General features: G+C 43.7%; 1 protein-coding gene across 2 annotated transcripts; it reads left to right on the top strand.

Moving 5' to 3' along the window:
• The first annotated feature begins 4,363 nt into the window (after positions 1-4,363).
• LOC113036870 (NF-kappa-B inhibitor zeta) lies at positions 4,364-22,487 on the top strand. Of its 2 annotated transcripts, none has more exons than XM_026193440.1 (11): positions 4,364-4,631; positions 6,683-6,801; positions 7,411-7,435; positions 7,674-7,720; positions 7,850-7,997; positions 8,091-8,394; positions 10,813-10,918; positions 16,414-16,560; positions 16,993-17,053; positions 17,622-17,785; positions 20,387-22,487. In XM_026193440.1, the coding sequence occupies exons 1-11, from the start codon at positions 4,496-4,498 to the stop codon at positions 20,408-20,410; spliced, it is 1,281 nt and encodes a 426-aa protein (XP_026049225.1). In that variant the 5' UTR covers positions 4,364-4,495; the 3' UTR covers positions 20,411-22,487. The 2 variants fall into 2 exon arrangements, with proteins under 2 accessions (XP_026049225.1, XP_026049224.1); XM_026193439.1 differs by having other exon boundaries at positions 17,604-17,785.
• The last annotated feature ends 458 nt before the right edge of the window (positions 22,488-22,945 follow it).

Raw genomic sequence — 22,945 nt, 5'->3', positions numbered from 1 at the left:
AACGTAAACTGAACACACTAAGATAACAACAGACCTTCAAAGTAAAACAGGAAACACATGACAGTCACGCAAAAACAAAACACTGACAACACCGAAACGTAACAGGGCGATAAATAAACAAGAGAGAAAAGCCGATCAGCTGATCATTGATCAGTTTCATGATTGAAGTAGCAACAGGAGAGGGAGGGGGAGAGGATGAGAGAAGAGGCAGCTGCAGCGTAACGACAGAATAACTCCAGCTTTGTGTCTTTTTCCATCCTAGACAAACTGCGTCCCTTCTCAGCTCAACATGAAACGCGTAATATTTTCTCTGAATGCGGGACGATTGTTTTTTAAGGAGCAGTTGGCAACTCTACTAACTAACCTTATGTTAGGTTTTGTATTGTTGATTGTCATTTATGCTTAGAAATATTTACTCATATATGCTTAGAAGTATATAATCATTTGTAGATTGAAAGAATGTCTCATCCTAGGAGGTCTGTAACAACTCTGTGTAGCATGAAGAGGGGAGTGCGTTCACTCTTCTACAGAGTGCTCTGGCATAGATCACACACCTCCTAGGAGAGGTCGTATCTTCTCTTGCTGATATATGGCATAGCAAACACACGCATATATATCTTTAAGTATAAGAGCCTTTTGTTCAGATGGACCCGCTGGACTCCTGGCACCAGCTTTGGGGAGTCTTCACAGGGTCACATCTTGACCTCACACACACACACACACACACACACACAAAGGCAAGGTACTCTTTGTTTGTATGTAGACGTCATATGTTAATGAACCTATGCATATTCATGTAACCTCAATAAAAGAGCAGTGTTACGGGAGAACGGACGAGAGCAACTGGGGTCAAGCGAAGGAACGGCGTTTGTCTGGTTCTCTCCCGTGCACGAGAAACATGAAGAACTTTGCCTACTCGTGTCTTGCTTGCTGTGTAATTATATTGCCTTCATCGTTCCAGCGAATAGGTTCAAGCTACAAACCTATCACCTTATGAATAAAATAAAGTTCACTGTCAGTAACATCATAGCACCCGCCCAGCTGTATAGAAACTCCGTCATGCTAGCTAGCATGCAGTACGAGTTATTGTAACTGACTGTAAAAAGTCAACACAACAAAAATAATCTCCATCTAAACTTGGTTTATATCTGACCCAGATGGACTACAGGTCATAACTTCTTACCTCAAGTTCACCTGACACTCAGACTGGCGGCCTCCTCCTGCCTCCCCTCTCCCTCATCCACCTGCTGGCCTCCACCACTTGTTAATGTTACTGAATCTGTGGAAGCTCTGCGATGCCACCACCAAACAATTGAGTTATTTTTACACACCGGCCATCATCTGGCCAATCCACCACCTCTCATTGTTTATACCTGTCCTGGAATGTGACACGTGTCACCAGTTTCTCCATTCAGATGGGATTGGTGTGAGAGTTTAGGTAACAAGATTTCAATGAGAGGTCTGAATAATAAACCTGAATACAGATCACATGGAAATTCCAGGCATAAATTTAATATAAAAATCTGAGCTGATCTTTCAGAAAATACTGATGATTCATACCAGAGGTGTGGACTCGAGTCACATGACTTGGACTCGAGTCAGACTCGAGTCATTAATTTTATGACTTTAGACTTGACTTGAAAAAATGTTCTAAGACTTGTGACTTGACTTGGACTTTTACACCAATGACCTGGGACTTGAATTGGACTTGAACCGGTTTACTTGAAAAGACTTGATATTTTACCCCAAATATAAAATTTAACATGCATATTATATAGAGATTGAAAATGTGACGTCATTCACGGGTAGAACCGCAAAGGATTCTGGGAACTCGTGGCAAGCGGTACTAGCGCACGCAGGCTTTCAATTGAAATCAGTCACACAGCGATAAAAAGAAACACAAAAAATGTCAAGAAGCTGTTGTATTATTAACTGCAATAGCCGGTCGCATGACAGCCACGGGAAGCCGACGGGTAAAGAGATCGGTTGTTATCGGATTACGTCGTTGAAGAGAAATTGTTCGAGCCATGTTTCCGAAGTAACAAAGAGGCGACTGGATTGCAGCCATTCAAAGACCAAATATAACGTCCCAGAACCCTCCAGCTCACAGGTTAGTCTGCTCCAAGCATTTACACGAAGGTCAGAGTTTTTTAGTAGTTAATGCGTCATTTTCACAACATAATTGGTGATATAGGTTACAAGCAAGTCTGGCGCTGAACAGAAATTGTGGCGCTATGCTCCTTTGTTTATTGTGCATAAATAGTGAATTGTCCTGACACAATATTGCGTTTCGCTTCTGTTATTATGGTACATTGACAAAAACATATACTTTTATTCACAGGATAAAACAGGTTTTTTGTATCACTAATTGCCCAGTGCGATTACAGCATACAATATTATTGTCACTGCTACATTTCTGTGATGGGTACCAGAAATTATTTCCACTGCTAATTAATTACCATTGAGCTCAAAGGTCCTATTAATAAACGGTTAACGAATGTGTATTTATGAAGACGATTTGTGAGACTGGTAAACTTATGATACGTACGATGGTCTTTCGTTCTACACGGTGCATTTCAAGGTCCTGCACCCATCCGTCGGTAAACTGTACCTGGGCTTGTTGCAGTGACCTGAAGTTTCTAAACTTCATGAGTGTATGCACTCACTCCAAGAAGCGTATAATTATAAATATGCATATAAATATGCTACGATGAGATAGCTGACTTCATCTAACTAGCAAATGTTGTCCAGGCTATGTTGGTGATACAGTTTTTTTAATGTGTATGATATTTTTGTCATGCGATTTTAAAGCCGGTCCTACAACCGCATCCAAGAATAACATGCAGCTTATCTCAGAACTGTCGGTGAAAATTATTCTTGGAGCTAGGTTTAATTGAGCTGCATTTTAAAGAGGTGCAATTTTACAATTTGTGTATATTTTCTAAGTTCACTATTTTGTCATGTGTTGAGAAAAACACAGATTTTAAAATTACATGGTCTAATATTTACATTTGGCATAACTGCAACATTATTTTTTCGTTTGGACTTGAAATTCAAAGTTTCAGACTTGTGACTTGACTCGGACTTTTACACCAGTGACTTGAGACTCGACTCTGACTTGCCTGACATTACTTGAGACTTGACTTGAGACTTGAGGATAAAGACTTGAGACTTACTTGAGACTTGCAGAACAATGACTTGGTCCCACCTCTGATTCATACACATAACATGCTGGTTATTTGTTTTCTGACAGTTGGTTAAAATTTGCCCTACAGAATAAACAAAAGCTAATTATACAGATAGGGCTTGGCTCTAATATTCCTGATATATTTTATGTACATTAAAGTTAAAGGCACTTAAATTTCTTTAATTATGCTGCCTGCTAGCCTTTAGTGCCACAACAGATAGTGCCCTATCCACATGTGACACAAGTATTGCAAGTATTTCACACAGCAACACATACATGTTTTCAACTTATTTTAACTTTTACTTATTTGTCTCCATGCTGGGGGAGCTGTTTCTGCTTAGCTCTGCTGGGAATCCTTAAAGCTGTTTGGGACTTCCAGTCAGCAAAATAATCAACCATAAGGCCACCCCTATAAAAGACATTCTGGAGGCGCCAGATGGTTTCCTGTGTCAGCTGAAACACACATTATACAACTTATGAATCGTGTCTTTGTTGCTGTTTTGGTTTGGGGGGGTCAGTAGCCTCACCTGTCCCTGTTCTGTGTCTGCTTTATTCTATTTTGCTTTTCAAATCTGCTTTCAGCACAGACACCAGACATTCCCATTGAAAAGATCTTTTTCAATGGGAATGTCTGCCTCGGGCAGAGTCTTCATCAGCAGTCATGTTCAAGCAGGTCTTACTGGATGCTTTGCATTTGGTTTGTTAACTTCAGCCCTGAACTAACATAGTCAGTCTCTGTGTATAACTGAAGCTTCTGATCACTTACGAGCTGAAATGGCAAATCACCATATCATTTATTTCAGTGCTTCACTGTGAGAATCTCCCCATCACTTAATACACATTTCTATAAGTACATTGCAATAATATGATAATTATGTAAAAGCATAGTTTTCTAGTCTTCTTTTCTCATATTCAAGTATTGCAAGTTATTTAACCGGTGAGAGTAAACGCTGTACTTGAGGGTGAGTTCATATTCTTTCTATGCGAAATCAGAGCAAGAGATTTACAGTTACATTAACATCGTGGGTCCTGTAGCCATTTCTCTCAGGGCGCAGTGTCGGTATAGAGGCCTGCTCTAAAACTGTAATGCAAACACTGCGTGACATTCACACTGCTGGGCGTGGGCATCGAGCAGCAGGCGGGATCGTCTTTGGTGCAGTTCCCGTCGAGCTGCCAGTGGGCAAACAAACAGGTGAGTCCTCAGCCGTGCAGCCGGTCGAGGCTCAGGTTCCGCCCAGCTACAGCAGCTGTCAGGTGTCAGAGTGGTGGGAGCCGTGTGTCGCTAACTCAGCTTTGTCTGTTTACGATATGAGAGGACGGTACAAAATAAATGAGCGCAGGGGCAGACGGGGAGAAGCCGACTCCTCTGCTCTGCTGGGGGACACCGCGGCGGGCTCACCTGTCCCAGGTGCAGCAGTGCGTGATGTGGGAGGCACTAAGAAAGGTAGGCGAGAAGATGTTTTATCTCTGAGGAAAATCTCTGAGGCAGAACATTTATTATTAAAGGACTTTATCGCAGCTCTTGTACTTTTACAGGAACGATGCTCGGCTTTTCTCTTTGTTGTTTGTGTGTTTTATCTAAGGAACTCCTAACAGCTTGTAGTAACTTTACAAACTCACCGGACACGTTTTTGGGTACACCTGTTCGACTACTAGTTACCACAGATATCCAACCAGCCAATGGTACACTGAGCTAAAGAAACACGACTTTAAACGTAGCATGGTCGTCAGATCGACTGTTTGCTGATCTACTGTCAGCGCCTGGGCGTGTGTTGTTTAGAGAGAGCGCTCCAGACAAGAGAAACTATGATGTGATAACAGACATCAGACTTCGAGCTTGGTCCTGCACCATGAAGCCAGGACTTCTTTACGTTTTTGGATTGACCCTAAAATCAGCCTAAACAGTCACATGAAGCTGGTTATCAAACGAGCTGTGGGCCACTTTAGTGTTCAAGTGGCACAAAAACAACCAAACAAACAAGAAAACAGCCACAAATATTTCAGAAAATGTTTTGTTTGTTTGTTTTTATTTCAAATATTGTATAAATAGACTCTTAACTAACTGAAGTCTTTCATTGAACAAACAAACAAACACACTGGTCCCTGTCATTGTGTTCATATTTAACAAAATCAAACTGCACACATGAGTTTGTGACTCTCTCACTGAGCGAACACAGCCTCAGCATGTTTGTGCTCTCTGCTCATATTGGTTTCAAAAAAGTCCCTTCAAGGGCCAAACTGCCTTACATTTATTCACATCGGTATACGGGCCACAAGTAGGGCCGACATGGGCTGCATGTGGCCCCCGGGCTGCGAGTTTAAGACCGCTGTACTAAATTCAGATTTCTGCAGCGCATCCATGTGAAGAGGGTGACGTTGGCAGCATGTGGCCAATCTTAAAGGGTCGTTTAATGGATCATACAACCTTTTTTTGCACAGATAGTGATCGCCTACTCCAGAGAGGTTAGCAAATGGTGATTGGAAATCTATAAAGAATCTAAATATATAATAGTCAGATATAACACTGTGGTTAATTATTAATCTGGGGGCACAGAGTGGTAAAATAAACATTTTATTTCCAGTGAATTATTTTAATACTGAGCTCTCAGTCCTGCCGTAGACGTCTATGGTGACAGGTCAGAGCTCTGAAACTTTAGCCTGCATCCATTTAAACGTTGAAGCTTACTGTTCCACAGCCCGATGAAGGAGGCATGGAAACTGGAACAAAGTTTGGAATTCTAGAGTCCTGACAACCCTGCTAAAAACAGGAATGTGAGGATTCACTTCACTCATCTAAAGGTGTTGTTTAAATGGGACCTGCTTCGTTCTGTGTGCATGTTTGAGGAAAAGACAAAAGCAAAGTGCAGGGAGCTGAGCTTGTACAGGTTACACTGTGAGACACTTTACTCTTATCAGTCTGTGTTATGCTGTTTATTTATTTTGTTTGCTTCAATGCATTTTATTGAGCTTTTTTTCTCTTTTATTGCAACTATATTTAGCCTTTAAAAACATATTTCATTTGATTGTATTTACTTGAGCTGCGTTTATTCTTTCTCTTTGACTGAGCTCTTTTCATTTCGGTCTTATTTTGAAAAGTTCTTCGACTCTATGCAGGCGTATATGTTGTAGGTTCTGTTGACTTTTTTGGCATCTGTAATGCAGAAGTTACCCGTCATTTAAACCTGACGCTATACTGTGTTCATGATACACTGACATTCAGATAGGTGTCATACAGTAGGTGAAGCACGGCCACATCTTACAGCTACAAGTCATTATGTGTTAAATACGACACTGTTGAGTGTTAAATGATCACTTTTGACAGTGTTATATTTTTAAAAGTAACCTAGTCAGAAGATTAACAATGGCTAACACTGAGCAGTGCTGGTTTTCTAACATTTTGAGTTACTTTCCGGTTAGAAAATCAGCACTGCTCTGTAGAGAGCTGGTTCTGTGTCATGGCGCCACAGCAGTCTGATCCTTCATGTTTTCCTGCAGGTGCCAAACGTTCCATTTATGGTAACGACAAGGTCTACCTCGGAGTCCGTGTCAGAATGCCAGTAAAGGATCTGCTGAGAAACATCCGCCTCACTCAAGGCTGTGGCCAAGATTTGAAGGTAGGCTTGAGGTTCAAAACACACGCGTACAATAAAAGTGTGACAAAGATACAGCCGCACAGAAACACATTTCACTGCTTGGAAAAGGAAATCTTGTGTTTTCTGAAATCATAGTGAGGTTTACAAGTTCCCCCAAACGCTGCACCAACTGAAGCCAAGGCAAAATAAGAAAGTGCGTGTAACATGTGACATGCTGTAGTCATCAAATGTGAGATTATCACAACAGCGTCTTAATAACTGATAACTGCAGGCAGCAGCACACAACCGGCTGCCGATCACACCCGTTTTATCCTCAGGTAGAGAACTGACCGTGTTCATAATGTGCAGCCGAAAACTGATCTAATGTATCGTCTGCAGCGTGAGCTCACTTCTCAGACGGCACGATGGTGGTGCTGGCTGTTTATGAGCTGAAAGTAAAGGTTCTGTTAATCATGCTTAAAGAGTGAAAATGGCTTTGCATTAGGTTCACTGTAGGGTCAAAAAAATACTGCATGAATAGGTAAAAATTGGACTTCTGTATAAGTTCTGTATAGTATTATATTTAGATTTATATTCACACTGACGCACTCTTTGTTTTTATCCCTTCATCATCCAACTGTGTGAATGCAGGACAGATGCAGCAAAACAGCCAAAGGTCAGTGCAATCTTTATTTAACGCGGCAGTGTGCACCACGGAGGAGGTCGTGTGTTGGGTTGGTTGGCTTCTTTGCATGAAAATGTTGGCAGTGGTGGGGTTAGCCTATGTTGGATGGATGTGCGTCATCTCATGCGTGATGTTAAGAGAATTTTCCGTCGTGGCAGATATATAGTGTTGTTTGGGGGTGTTATGGTGTAGAGGTGTGCTGACTTATACTTGACTCTTTGTTCCTCAGGAGACTTAAAACGAGCTAAAACGAGCTCCAGGCGCCGAACTGTCAAGGTCAGTGTTATAAAAGACAGAACTCTGCTCCACCCAGAAGGTTTCAAAGTGCAAAGCTTTGGTATGCTGTAAGCTACATGTCATTTTGAAGAGCAGCTCAAATACTCTGCAGTACTCTTTGGCTTTCAGACACAACAGCCGTCACAAAGCCTGGAGGAGCTGTCAATCATCGTCGAAGTACTGGAAGAAGATCTCAGGACTGGCAGCAGAAACCCATTGTCTCCCCCACCCCTGTCCCCCACTGATCCACCAGTTTCTCCTCAGCTGTCTCCAACTGGTAATATGTTTTTTAAAGCTACTCCTTAAAGTGAGACTGTGACTGGCAATTACTTCCACCCTTGATGTACCACGCTGTCTCCGCTCGGTGCAGGACTTAACGGTGACGAGTACGATGAAATCATTCCCAGCCCCCCGTCCTACATGACCTACTCCCCAGGCACAGCAGAGTACCACCAGACCCCTCCTGGCTTCATGTTTCCCAGCTGCCCGCCCTCGATCTTTGGAATTGTGAGCAAAAATGGTGAACAAAGGCAGGAGTGGTTTGGTCCCAGGAATTACAGTGAATATAACGTGAACGGCGGCGCTTTCTTCTGGACACAGCTGCAGAAAGAGGAGGGCCAGCTGAGGGATGTCTGCGATGCAGAACTGCTGTCCGCTGATGAACATGGCAGGACGTAAGTTTGATAGAAGACTGTCTCTGTATGTATGTTAAAGGTAATGGCCACCAAAGAGGAGGCGCTTTTACTGTTCACCTTGATTGGACGCCCACGAGCAAAAAAACTAGCTGAAATTTTCAGGAGACACAGAGGTGAAATGAAACTGCAGTAATGTACAGTATGAAATATAAATGTTGTTGTTGAACATTAAGTCTCATACATCTATCCTAGCAGAGCATCTACTGACCAGAACTATTTCAAAAAAGAGCCCTGAGGGTAAATTATTCGTGTGGACCAGATCGGGGTTAGTCAGCCGTCGTTATTGCACGGCTGCAGATTACTTTTTAACTTTTTAACAAACTAGAGCATTTAAGCTAGCCAACACATGTCATTAGCCTAATGCTACAGTTATTTTACAAATATAAAAACGACTGAAGAATTAAGAGTCAAAAAGGAACCAGACGATACTACGACTCGTTTGTCCTCCTGCAGTGGTAGGCAGGTTAAATCGTTTACGACCACTGTCTCTCACCTCGCACCGACGGCTGGGCTGCACGGTCCTGCACACGCAGTCGTTCCAGCTTTTACTGCAAAGGGACAGATTTTTACTACACTGTAAAAAAATTGTAATTGTAATATAAAAGTATTTTACTGCGTATTTTACAGTTTTGTACTTTTTTTCTTGAATATCATTAAATTCACATAAATAGACTGATTTTACATTTTTACTGGTGATGGTCAGAGGGGAATAGTAAAGTGGAATTGTAAAGCGCTTTGAGGGTCTCATAAAGCGCTATATGAATGCAATCCATTATTATTCAAACCAACTGTTAACTGTATATTTCTGTACATTTAATGGTAAATGGCCTGTATTTGTACAGCGCTTTACACACCCAGTCATCCACACATTCACACACTGGTGATGAAGCTACATTGTAGCCACAGCCACCCTGGGGCGCACTGACAGAGGCTTTAAGTATATATTGCTGCATTCATTGACTTTGTTTATAGGTAATTTCATTGTTTAATCACATTAAATTGTTCCTAATTTAATGTTTAAAAGCACGTGAAAAGGCAAAATCCCATGTAAAATTAGGGCAACAAACTGTATTGTCATTACTGAAAATAACCGTATTTTCATGGGAAAGTTATTTCCTGGTATTATTTTGGCGCCCCAGCTGCTGGGATATTACTGTTTTTTAGGAATTTTTTTTACGGTGCAGGGAACCTTATGCTGGAGCTGACAGTCGAAACTGTGCATGTACAGCTGTGGTCAAAAGTTTGCATCCAGTGATCATGGGCAGGAATGTCATGGACGTTCTGGGCTTTTAATGATTTCTTTTGAACTATTGATTTTTAAATTAATAGTTAAATTTAAACAAGAGCTGGGCGCACTCGTTTGAATTTATTTGGGATTTTCTCTAATCCACACAGGATCAAAATATGCATATACCCCCATTAATACTTGTCCCTTAGCATGTTCACCCTCAGTGACATCCGTTTGGCAGACATTAATAAGCTTCTGGATGAATACTTGCTCACTCTGCTTGGCAGATAACTATAAATCTCTTGTCTTAGCAGCAAAAAGATAGATGCACTGGAAAATCAACAAATGTGTCATTTAGAAAAAATCTGTATGCGTTTGTATTGAGGTAATGGGCCCTTTTCAAAATAAAAGTTTGAGCTTGTTGGCTACACTAACATAATGTACTGTTTTTTTATCATTGTGTTGACATAAAGGTAGACAGAGCCACTGTCTAACTTCAGCTTGTGATCTCACCTTTAAAAAATCCAGATGGTGCTTTCTAAACTGCAAATTTCGTGTCTTCTGCAAAGTCAACAAGCTGCCAGCAAATTTCTGTTTGGCAAAGATTCATGAGATCTTCTTCTTTCATCGCTCTCTCTTGTTTTTTCAACCATGTACTTACAAGATCCTGTAACTGATGTCTCAGAGCTGTGCTGAAGGATTGACTTGCAAAACCAGCCTTCAACTAGTTTGGTCACATTTGTTGTCGTTCAACATTTAAGTTCCTTTTTTTCAAAGGGCGTTTTGACATGCTGGAAACTCACGCTCGGTTTTTGTCTTCTGCTGTTACTTACGTTCACCAGGGCACTGCTCTAATTAGTCTGCTGCAAGGAGGACACAAAGAAGCTCACTCAAATGTGCAGAAGTCCTTGGACACAAGACAAACTTTCAGTTTACACAGACACAGCTCCAGTTACATTTGCATTTATTGTATTTCATGTATTCGATGTTCGTGTATGAAAACGTTTTTTGTTAAAGAATTTGTCAGACCACAGGAAGAGTAGCTGCCGCAGAAGCTGATGGAGATCTTAATACACAAACAAATAAAGTGTCCATAACCCACCTTTACCCATTTCTGTAGCCCTGTGTCAGTAAAAACTTGAATCGCTTATTTGTGTTTCTCCTTCCAGAATTCTTCACAGAGTAGCATGTGTTGGAAAGAGGGCTCTGGGCTTTGCCATTGCTAAAAGGATGGCCACATTCAACAGCCTGGACCTAAAAGACTCAGATGGCATGGTAAACAGATTTCTATTTTTATGAATATTACAACTATCTGTTGCTTTATACAACATTTCCCTCCAGTGTTTTACAAGCCTGGCAACATGTCAGGCATCATTTTTCTTTGCTTTTAAGCCTGTAACCAGTAAGTTAGCTAACACCACAACGTGACCAGTTTATCAGCAGTACTGGGATTAATAACAGCCAATAAATGAAAATGACAATTGAGTGTTGACATTGCACAGTTTGTCTAACGGGGGAAATCTGCAGTTTACCTCTTGACAACCTGTCGTTTAGAACACTTACAAAAAACAAGTAGTAGCTAATCCAAGCTAATCCGAGCTGATGTAAAACACATGGTAGGTGATGATAATGGTTCATCTGTTTCAAAGAAAAAATACCAGCCAGTATATCAAAATATCAGATTTTTAATCCACCAAATATTGCTATTGGCCTTTGAAATCCTGCATTAGCTAATGTGTCCTCGTGGTTTTCCCTGTTAGCCATGTGCAGATAACAAGCACGGGGGATAAAGACGTTTAAAATATGAACTTAATACTGTGTCACCTGTTCAACTAAGATTCTTCCAGCCCGTTCTCCCTCCTGAGGCGTAATATGATGACGATTTGTCACGTCCCACGGCATTCCTGAGGAGCGCGACAGGTGACCGCCCATGTTTTTGTTTTTTTTTGTTTGTTTGTTTTTTGGGGGGTTTTTTGCCTGTCCCGTTTGGCTCTTTTGCATCAGAATTATTGTCTAAAGGCGAAGAAAGATGCCCAACGGATTTACTTTACCAAACTGACCATCCCAGCCTTGCCGTAATGGTCCATTTGATTCACCTTTTATTGTTTATTTTATTTTCACTTACTGAATACGGGACAGACTTGACTGGGGGAAAGAAGGGGAGAAAGAAAGAGGGAAAGAGAAACAGCTGAGAAGAGGGACGGGGGAGAAGGGCAAAAGACAAAAACCAACAGAACGGGCAGAGAAAAAAAAATGCATATATCAATCACCTGGATCACCTGCTGAGAAAGAAAAAAGAAAACAAGCAGAAGAGAACAAGAGTAATAGAATAAACAGCATCACAATGATATATGGGAATATGACAGTAAATACTAAATATTAAACATTATTGTGCAGCACATAAGATCACCAGAACACAGTGTGCTTTGAGGTAGGAGCCAAAAAGGGTGTAGTTTGTGGGTGTGATCACCTGTGAGCATGGACGCGCTTGTTTTTTAAAAGGTTCCTTCATGTAATGATCTGCTAGAGGGTGTGGGGGGGCCACAGCCCCGTCCTCCAGGGCATGAAGCAGGTATGGAGGAGATCAAAACTCCAGACATCCAGAGGCCCCCAGAACACAAGACCAAGGAAGACCAACAGAGGGGCAGCCGCGCCACTGTCCCAGTAAGAGCTGAGGAGAGTCCCAGATGAGGGCTCACCCAGCAGCCGCGGAGCAGAAGCCAGGGGGAGTTGCAGTGACGCGCCCGTGAGCTCCGCCGGCAGCCAGCCGTGCCTGAATGACCGAGCCCCAGGCCGAGAGGCCGGGGGCACCCCACCCCCAGACCCAGGTGGTGTTACCCTTTTCCCTGCGGTGGGGGGAGGCAGACTGCCCCGACTCCGCAGCAGCAGGGAGGCCCCACACTCCAGACCGCAGTCGGACGGCCAACTCCTCCTCCTAGCCCCCCCGCTCCAGCAGGTCGCAGAGAATGGGGGTGGGAGAAGACTCCAAACCTCCCTCCACCCGCTCATTGTAATGTTGATGCATGTGTGTTCTAAGGTGCATTTAAAACCCAGGAGGGCATGGAGCTACCTGCCAGAGAGCAGCAGGTAAGCGCATAGTCCCTCCTGCTAGCCCTCAATGTCTACGTGTATTTAACATTGAGAGGTGGGCAACGACGCCAGGGGTGGGGTGTACACCCTGATGGTACTTTGGACTCCGTGTATCGTGCCCACCCCCAAGATCCTATATGTATGTGTAATGAGAGTGTGAGTAATGTGAATGTCTAAGTTGTGGGATAAAATTGAGGCAGAGGCAGCCAGAAGGGGACAGAGGGGGGGGTAGCCTCCTCTGCACCCTGGTGACATACCCCTACTCCAAGGCCCTGCATGTGTGGGTGGTTGTGGTGGAGCGGGAAGAGGGAGGCAGCTGGAGATGGGGAGGGAAGGAAGGAAGGGGCAAGTGACCCCTCCCTGGGGCCAGCTCCCCCGCTGACCCCAGTAGGCACCCCCATACTCCGCGACCCGCCAGGGAAAGGGGGCCCAGGCCCATCCAGACCGGGGCCCAGTGCAGCAGCGCCGCCCGGCCCCACAGAGCCCGGGACAGTCCACCCAACCCCACCACAGAGAAAACTGCACCCACCCCACCATCCACTCTTCTTCCAGACTACATAAGACAATAAACACCCAGGCTGAGATCTTCCTCCACCTCTCCTGTATCTCCCCCTCCTGCAGAGGCAGCTCCTGAGGAGAGGAAAGCTCCTGCAAGGTGTGACAATCTCCCCCACCAGTTGAAGAGCCCCCCAGGTGGCTCGACGCACCGGCGGCACCCTGCTCCAGGGCTGGGCCCCCATGCACCCACCCGCCCACAACCCCGGCAACACACCAACCAGGACCCAAGCCCCCAAGGCCCGGTCCGGGTCCCAGCCCAGAGACGGAGCGCCCCCAGAACCTCACGCCCATCCCAGACCCACCCAGGGGCAGCCAGGCTACCAGGTCAGTAACCCACGTCCGTCAGCACAGACCCTCCCCTAGCCCCGCTGCACGCAGCCACGAGGAAACAGTCACCGGAGAGCCAACAGAGCCCCTAACCGGACATGACCGCTACCCCGGGTTGAGCCCTCCAAGGAAGATGCCTCCGGGGAACCCCCCGACGCCCTAAGCCTGTCCCTACCCCCACACCAATCACAACAGTGAAGGCGGGACCAAACTATGACCCCCCACCCCCACTAGGTGATGGAGCTGATCAAAGGAGCCCAGAGCAATTGATCTGATGTGGTGGCAGAGGCTGTATCAAGACTAATGTAATCTAATAGATAATTTCTATATTGGTTAGAATTAAGATTATTTTTATTTTTCCAGTTCATGAGGACTGTTTTCTTGGCTATGCATAGGGCAGTGAAAACCATATGGGCGATATTCTTTTCTGAAGTGACATTATCTAAGCTGCCCAACAAACACACTAAGGGGGAAGTTGGAATGTTACATTTCAGACACTTCGATAAGTCTTCACATATCTCGCGCCAAAACTTCTGAACTGGTGGACAGAACCAAAGAGCGTGGATATAATTGTCCGGTGAATTGGTTTGGCAGTGTGAGCAGTTGTTGGTAGACGTAAAGCCCATCTTGAACATCCGATGACCTGTATAGTGCACTCTGACCGCCCATGTTCTTATGCTACGCGCCGGGTGAAATCCAGGAGAATGACGCTCCCGCAGTAACGCACGCTCCAGCCACGTCTTCCAGCACTAACCATAACCTTATCCCTAAACGTAACCAGCACTTTCACGTTACATACTGTTTTCCCAAACGATTGAACTAAAACGAATGTACATGTGTAGATTCATTCCAAATGGTTCTCATGTTTCCTCATTTTTCCGATCTGGTAATCTAGGGAAGTGTTGGGTGCGCAGAAGCGTAACAGCGTAATATCGGCGATACCTAGCGTAAAATGTTACACTCTGGAAGTGAGAACGTGTGGATTCTTCAGGCACATATGTGACTCATCGTATACTTTTTATTTTTGCCGTTGGTTTAAGTGGAGAATGATTGACACCCCCCCCCCCCCCCCCACCACCACCACCACCACCACCACCACCACCATGACTCCCTGTGACGCTCCTCTCACCTCCTGCGTACAGAGCTGCACGTATTCAGCTTCACTGTTCTATCTGTGTGTTATTGCACATGTTAAGGTCCATATCAGGTGTTACCCATCAGTATGAATCAGAATCAATCAGAATCAGAATACTTTATTGATCCCTGGGGGAAATTATTTTTTGTTACAGTGCTCCATTTTAAACCAACATTAAGACAAGACAGACAATACGCTAACTATGAATAGTACAATATATACATATATATACATACATACATACATAAGTCACTTATAAATAAATAGTTGGAAAAGAAACATGTGTAGCTGTAGCAGCAAACAGTGTGTTAAGTGGATGCGTTGTACAGGGAGATGGCCACAGGCAGGAATGATTTCCTGTGTCGTTCAGTGGTGCTTTTCGGTAATCTCAGTCTCTCACTGAACGAGCTCCTGTGACTGACCAGCATGTCATGGAGTGGGTGGGAGGTGTTATCCAACATTGTCTTTATCTTGGACAGCATCCGCCTCTCCGACACCACCTTGAGGGAGTCCAGCTCCATCCCCACAACATTGCTGGCCTTACGGATCAGTTTATTAAGTCTGTTGGCATCTGCGACCCTCAGCCTGCTCCCCCAGCATGCAACAGCATAGAGGATCGCACTGGCCACCACAGACTCATAGAAAATCCTCGGCATTTTCTGGCAGATGTTGAAGGACCTCAGTCGCCTCAAAATATAGAGACGACTCTGGCCCTTCCTGTAAAGTGCTGTGGTGTTTTTAGCCCAGTCCAGTTTATTGTCAATGTGTACTCCAAGGTATTTATAGTCCTCCACAATGTCAACACTGACCCCCTGGATTGAAACAGGGGTCAAGTGTTTCCTGGTCTTCCTGAAGTCCACGATCAGTTCCTTGGTCTTTGCCACGTTGAGCTGCAGATGATTCTGCTCACACCACGTGACAAAGGAGTCGACCACAGCCCGGTACTCTGTCTCATCATCCCTGCTGATGCATCCAACCACCGCAGAGTCATCAGAAAACTTCTGAAGATGGAGGTCTCTGTGCAGTGGCTGAAGTCTGTGGTGTAGAGGGTGAAGAGGAAGGGGGAGAGGACAGTCCCCTGTGGTGCCCCTGTGTTGCTAATCACCTTGTCAGACACACACTGTGGGAGACGTACATATTGCGGTCTTCCTGTCAGGTAATCAACAATCCAGGACACCAGAGAAGCATCCACCTGCATCGCTGCTAACTTATCACCCAGGAGGGTCGGCCTGATGGTGTTGAAAGCACTGGAAAAGTCAAAAAACATGACCCTCACAGTGCTCGCCGGCTGGTCCAGATGGGTGTAGACACGATTGAGCAGGTAGATGATGGCGTCCTCTGTTCCGAGACGAGGCTGATAAGCGAACTGAAGGGGATCCAGATGTGGTCTTACTATGGGTCGCAGCTGGTCCAGGATGAGCCTTTCCAGGGTCTTCATGATGTGGGAGGTCAGTGCCACGGGCCTGTAATCCTGGGGGCACTGACCTCCCACATCATGTAATTAACAGGTAACCACTAAGTCTTCCATCAGTTTGCACAACGTCTTGTTCCTAGATATTGTTTTGCAGCCACATTCATGGTAACTATTCAAAGACTTGAGTGCGTTCTGCACCAACATGTTCAGTTCATAGCTTCATGCTTTCCTTTGCTCTCTGTTCAGACTCCTCTTCTCTATGCATCAAAACACAACCACCACCTGATGGTGGCCGATCTGATCTATCTGGGAGCCAACGTCAATGAGACGAACAACGCAGGAAAATCATGCCTCCACCTCAGCGCTGAGAGCGGCTACATCAGAGTCCTGGAGGTCAGAGCCGTTATCATTTCTGCTTGTATAGAGAAAGAACCTGACTGTGTGACAGTACGTCTGCTGTTGGGCTTTTGCTTTTGTGTCCCATCTTTCTGCACAGTTTACAAGCAAGTCAAGAAGCATTACAAGTTACTGTCAGAGACGAGGCTTAGAAAACAGCTGTGATGAAAAATTAAGGTTGTGTAGTTCACTGTGCAAATTGTTAAAGATATTTAAAAAGTTGCCGTATTTTTATTTTTCTAAAGTCTGTCCTCACAGTACAAACATGTATGACAGAGGGCTCAGGCTAAAGGGCTCACTGAATTCCAGAGTGGTGCTGTAATGTAAGCTCTGGCTGTACTTTGATGCATGGCGTCAAGTTTGGGCTGATCAACCTTTGCTTCTTATCTACTGTATTCAATCCAGATGTATTCAAATGTTTTCTAACAGGTTCTAATGCGTGCAATGATGGATGGCATATATGTGGACGTCGAAGCTACTGATAACTCTGGTAAGTCCTCAAATCTTTAAAGCTTTCAGATCATTTTATTCGTGCATCACTGTTTCAAAAACATAATGAGACGATAAATGCAGAACATGGTTATATAAGAAGACAACACAGAACTAAGAGAGAGAAAAGTAAGAGCTTTGATGCCAAAGACGCCTTTGTCATTGCACGATCTTCTATGTTAGTGTGCCAGCAACATGTCCGTCTTTAAACAGCAGCACTTTCTTTGTGGCTTCCTCTCATGTGCTGTAGAACAAAGCCAAAGAAAGACATCTGGCAGTGCTTAAAATCCACAAACAGTGACCTCTTGTTTATTTAATGGCTTTAGTCATTACAGCATGGTTAGCCATGACTGACTAGCCAACTGTCATCAACTAGAATAGAACAAGGTTTCCTTTTTTCATCTTTAACACAAATGAGTGTAAAGAGCAAAGCACGCGAGAACAGAAGACAACAAAACTTCAGTCACAGTGACTAAAAACCTGAAAGCTGCACTTCCTGTTTTTGTCTGCAACTGATTGCAGTTATGCTTAGAAGCACCATTATCCTGCAGCCCTCTGTGTTTCTGCAGGGATGAGTGTGGTACAGTGTGCTTCCATTGCTCTGAAGGCCACCATCTGTGAGGTGGAAAGCAACGAATCCCTCGGTCACAGCAAGCTCCGCACACTCCGCCGAGAGCAAATGATGGAGACTCTGGAGTGTGTGCTGCAGATGTGCAGCTACCTTCATGTCATGGTGAGTCTCGCAGTAACCATGAAACACACATTGCTGCAGCACTATTCATACATTGTTTCTTCTGACCTCTCGAGCCAGGTGACATTTACACACTTAAATAGTCCTCACGTATTTCAAGACAAGCTGTTTTGTAAGGCAGCACTAAATTGTAAGAGTATAAAGAAATAACGACCCAGGATGAATCTGAGCTTCTGCGTGGACTTCACACCGAATCATTGGCCCCACTGATGCTAATCAGTTCGTAAGTCTCACACTTGACAGGAGAGACTAATGATTTTATCATCAACTGTAAATAGGCAATTATCCACTCATGCTTCCAAGTTTGGCAGAATGAAAACAAGCAGACTCAACAGCTGACTGAAGGAGTGTAAGAAACATCAGTATTTATGTTCCTGCAACAACAATGTTAGACTTCAGTCCATCCTTCACGGCAGTGTGGGACTGCTGACCAGCCACCATGTGGAGCAAAACATAATGAGAGACATGAAAAGTGCCAACGTGAAACTGATGTTAGTGATTTTATTGGTGCATTTGCAGCAGTGTAAAAGAGACTTGGCAACAGGTTAGAATCAAGTAGCAGAGCGTTCGTGTGTTTGCCACGTCACCAAAAGAATTCATGCACATTCGGCGCTTCGTTCAGCGGTGTTAGTAGGACATGTTTTAACAAATACAGGGAGTGCAGAATTATTAGGCAAGTTGTATTTTTGAGGAATAATTTTATTATTGAACAACAACCATGTTCTCAATGAACCCAAAAAACTCATTAATATCAAAGCTGAATGTTTTTGGAAGTAGTTTTTAGTTTGTTTTTAGTTTGAGCTATTTTAGGGGGATATCTGTGTGCAGGTGACTATTACTGTGCATAATTATTAGGCAACTTAACAAAAACAAATATATACCCATTTCAATGATTTATTTTTACCAGTGAAACCAATATAACATCTCCACATTCACAAATATACATTTCTGACATTCAAAAACAAAACAAAAACAAATCAGCGACCAATATAGCCACCTTTCTTTGCAAGGACACTCAAAAGCCTGCCATCCATGGATTCTGTCAGTGTTTTGATCTGTTCACCATCAACATTGCGTGCAGCAGCAACCACAGCCTCCCAGACACTGTTCAGAGAGGTGTACTGTTTTCCCTCCTTGTAAATCTCACATTTGATGATGGACCACAGGTTCTCAATGGGGTTCAGATCAGGTGAACAAGGAGGCCATGTCATTAGTTTTTCTTCTTTTATACCCTTTCTTGCAGCCACGCTGTGGAGTACTTGGACGCGTGTGATGGAGCATTGTCCTGCATGAAAATCATGTTTTTCTTGAAGGATGCAGACTTCTTCCTGTACCACTGCTTGAAGAAGGTGTCTTCCAGAAACTGGCAGTAGGACTGGGAGTTGAGCTTGACTCCATCCTCAACCCGAAAAGGCCCCACAAGCTCATCTTTGATGATACCAGCCCAAACCAGTACTCCACCTCCACCTTGCTGGCGTCTGAGTGGGACTGGAGCTCTCTGCCCTTTACCAATCCAGCCACGGGCCCATCCATCTGGCCCATCAAGACTCACTCTCATTTCATCAGTCCATAAAACCTTAGAAAAACCAGTCTTGAGATATTTCTTGGCCCAGTCTTGACGTTTCAGCTTGTGTGTCTTGTTCAGTGGTGGTCGTCTTTCAGCCTTTCTTACCTTGGCCATGTCTCTGAGTATTGCACACCTTGCGCTTTTGGGCACTCCAGTGATGTTGCAGCTCTGAAATATGGCCAAACTGGTGGCGAGTGGCATCTTGGCAGCTGCACGCTTGACTTTTCTCAGTTCATGGGCAGTTATTTTGCGCCTTGGTTTTTCCACACGCTTCTTGCGACCCTGTGGACTATTTTGAATGAAACGCTTGATTGTTCGATGGTCACGCTTCAGAAGCTTTGCAATTTTGAGACTGCTGCATCCCTCTGCAAGATATCTCACTATTTTTGACTTTTCTGAGCCTGTCAAGCCCTTCTTTTGACCCATTTTGCCAAAGGAAAGGACGTTGCCTAATAATTATGCACACCTGATATAGGGTGTTGATGTCATTAGACCACACCCCTTCTCATTACAGAGATGCACATCACCTAATATGCTTAATTGGTAGCAGGCTTTCGAGCCTATACAGCTTGGAGTAAGACAACATGCATGAAGAGGATGATGTGGACAAAATACTCATTTGCCTAATAATTCTGCACTCCCTGTATATTCCCGAGCACTGAATCGATTACACACATAAAAGCTGTAAACAAAAGAATCCATGGAAGTGTGGCACTGCTGACAAAACAAGACATTAAGCACAGATTGGAGAGGCAGCTGAAGGGAACTTCTTGACTTCAGTGCTGTCCGTGTTTCATATAGACTAAAAGTACAAAAGTGATAGGTCCAGTTAATGAGGATTCCAAGCTACAGTACACAGTTCGTCTTCAGTGCTTTAAAACTGAACAACATGGTTCAGAATGCTCTGGGTCTACATCTCCTGCTGAACTACAATTTTCTGTTCAGATTTTTTTGTTTTTACAAATTTGAATTTGAGTGAATTTGAAACGATTAACCCGACTGTCCTTCTTCCTCAGAGGGGGCAGCCCAGAACCGGCTGATCTGCCTGGCAGGGCGTTTCAGAGACCCCGACGGTAACGTTTCGAGTACATTCAGGCTTGTCTTTGTCTTAGAGAGGCTGTAATTACTGGTGTGTGTTTTTCTCTCCAAGCATGTGTTCAGGCCTGTTACAGAAACATCTGACATTCTGTGTTTGGCAAAAATGCCTGACTTGCAATCAGGTGTTTACTGTAACCTGCACAGAAATGTTAGGTTCTCATTAGCTGGTTTCTATGAAACTTCCATTGTTTGTTACATTGGAGTAACAACTTGTCCTCAGTTAGGGTGTCCAGCTGATCCAATCTCTTTAAGCTGTTAATGTCTCAGAGCTCTTTGAGGAGAGCTGTGACATTGTTACCTAGAACAAGCCATGTTGGATCTTTAACCTCTTGAATCCACCAGTCAAGCCTTAGGTTTGGGTTTGGTTAACATCCAGCCACACAAACACTGCTGTGCACGTGTGAAACACTTCATTCAAAATGTAACATCTTCTAGTTTCTGAAAATATGGCTGTTTAGCATGTGGCTAAAAACAAAACCCAGCTCTAAGTCTCGACGGGTGCCGGCGACGTGGTGGACGTTAAGAGGTTAAGAGGCTCTGATACCGGAGGACATTAAGTAGTGCCGGGGGACGAGGAGTCCCTCGATCTCTTGTGCATGTATAACTTTCTTTTCTGTCAAATATCATCTCTGTGTCTGTGAACAGTTGTCACTGATTAGTAATCTGGTTAAACACAGAAATGTACGAGTATTACTTCATTCTTGTTTCGATGTTTGAAAAATGAAACCACGGCAGTGAAAAGAAAAACAAAATGATCAAATAAAGTGTAGTCATGTTCATAAATGACATGAAAGCTCCTGTATGAGTCTTTAAATGTCTGATGTGTTTCCATATGTGCATGTGTAGTTAGCTCGGTCACTGCAGCAGATGGTACACTGGTTATAGAGGAGTAAAGACTGATGGAGGAACGTGGGCCGCTCTGCAAACCAGTGTGCCTGTGCTGGAAAATGATAAATATTGGGAATGCACCAGTATATTGGCTGATGGATATTTACCAGAAGTGTCCCATTATTTTTAAATTCCCATTAATATTCCTGCATAACTCACCACAAAGCTGAAAATAATGACTCTTAATGCCAGCACTTACTTTAAGCTGTGGTGAAAACGTTAACAAAGTCAAAGTCCATCTGCCAGCTACGTTTGGTGTTCCAGTCACTTATTGCTTTTTGTTTGATGTATTTGGAGAAGAATGTCAGCATGTATGTAAGACAGCTCGTTGTTAGCACGTTAGTTATCCTTTTAGTTTTCCAATAGTGCCGACAACATAAATGTGACATAAAATTAATATTTACTTATTTGTTTGGGGTTTTATTTTTCATGTTCCTTGTTTGTTCAGGTCTGTTTTAATACTGACTTTTTTCCCCAATTTTGTTTAATATGTTTTGACTCTTTGACTCTGTTCATGTGAGTTTGAGCCATACAAAGAAACTGACCAGACCAAATATATGAACATATCTGTATATGTATATACAACACAGTCCTGAGCAGGCAGGGAGTCCACCTGCATCATGAATGAGAAACAGTGTATTTCAGGTGCTAATTTTAAACCACTCGGCTTATGTATTAAAAACAAATGACATCCTAGTTTTAAAAAACACTTTCCTTTATTGTATGGGATTTGTACTGCTGTTATTATGGGATATTATATAAGACATGGGGATTAAATGGGCTCAACTAGGGGCTCTATGTGTGTTTGTGTTATGTAAGCATTCTGTCTTTTGTTTGTGGACGTGAGCTCCAGTGTACACCTGTGGTTAACATGTGTTTGTTCGTTTGTTGTCTTATATGGAGTGGTGCCAACAATTTGACCTTTGGGTTGTTTTCACACGAGTCATAATGAGTTGGTGAATCATCAGGTAGAGCTGTTAGCCTGAGAGTCATCGTGTGTCACACACAGACACACACCCTGCTCCATCGGCAGTCCTGATGGTTTTCCTAATGTTCCTGCACGTTTTACACTTGTGTGATAAAACATGCTTTTGCTTTTTAAAAAGGTCAATAAAGTTTGGGTTGAGTAAACTTCACGCTGTCAGGTTCATTCATGCATCCGGAAGGGTTTCAAACGTTTGTCGTGCTTGTTTGACGCTGCTTAGCCAGAGGCTAGAAAGCAGAAGCCGTGAGCATTTCTCGGTGTCAGGCTCTGACAATAAATCATGTTTACGAGATCACATCTGCTGAAACCGTTTACTGGGATCAAACGATCCTCAGAGGACAGGTTCACACACAAACTCTCTGTAGTCATCTCCCCTTGCCCAACTTCTGATTACGCAAACATCCAGATTCTGTTCCCACTGCTCGAGTTCTCGTATGAGTCACTGATGAAATGATTTTGAAGCAGACCGTAGATAAAAATGGATGTAGCTAGTGTGAGTAAAGTCTAGTTAGTTCAGCCTAGAGCTGATTGTTTTACCATCAGCGTCTTGATGTTAAACCTGACAACTTTGATCTAACAAGAAGCCTCCTCACACACACACCAG

The sequence above is a fragment of the Astatotilapia calliptera genome, chromosome 14, assembly GCF_900246225.1.
Source record: "Astatotilapia calliptera chromosome 14, fAstCal1.2, whole genome shotgun sequence".
Taxonomy (NCBI): Eukaryota; Metazoa; Chordata; class Actinopteri; order Cichliformes; family Cichlidae; genus Astatotilapia; species Astatotilapia calliptera.
Note: the sequence above shows the minus strand (reverse complement) of the source record. Positions and strands in the feature narration are given on the sequence as shown.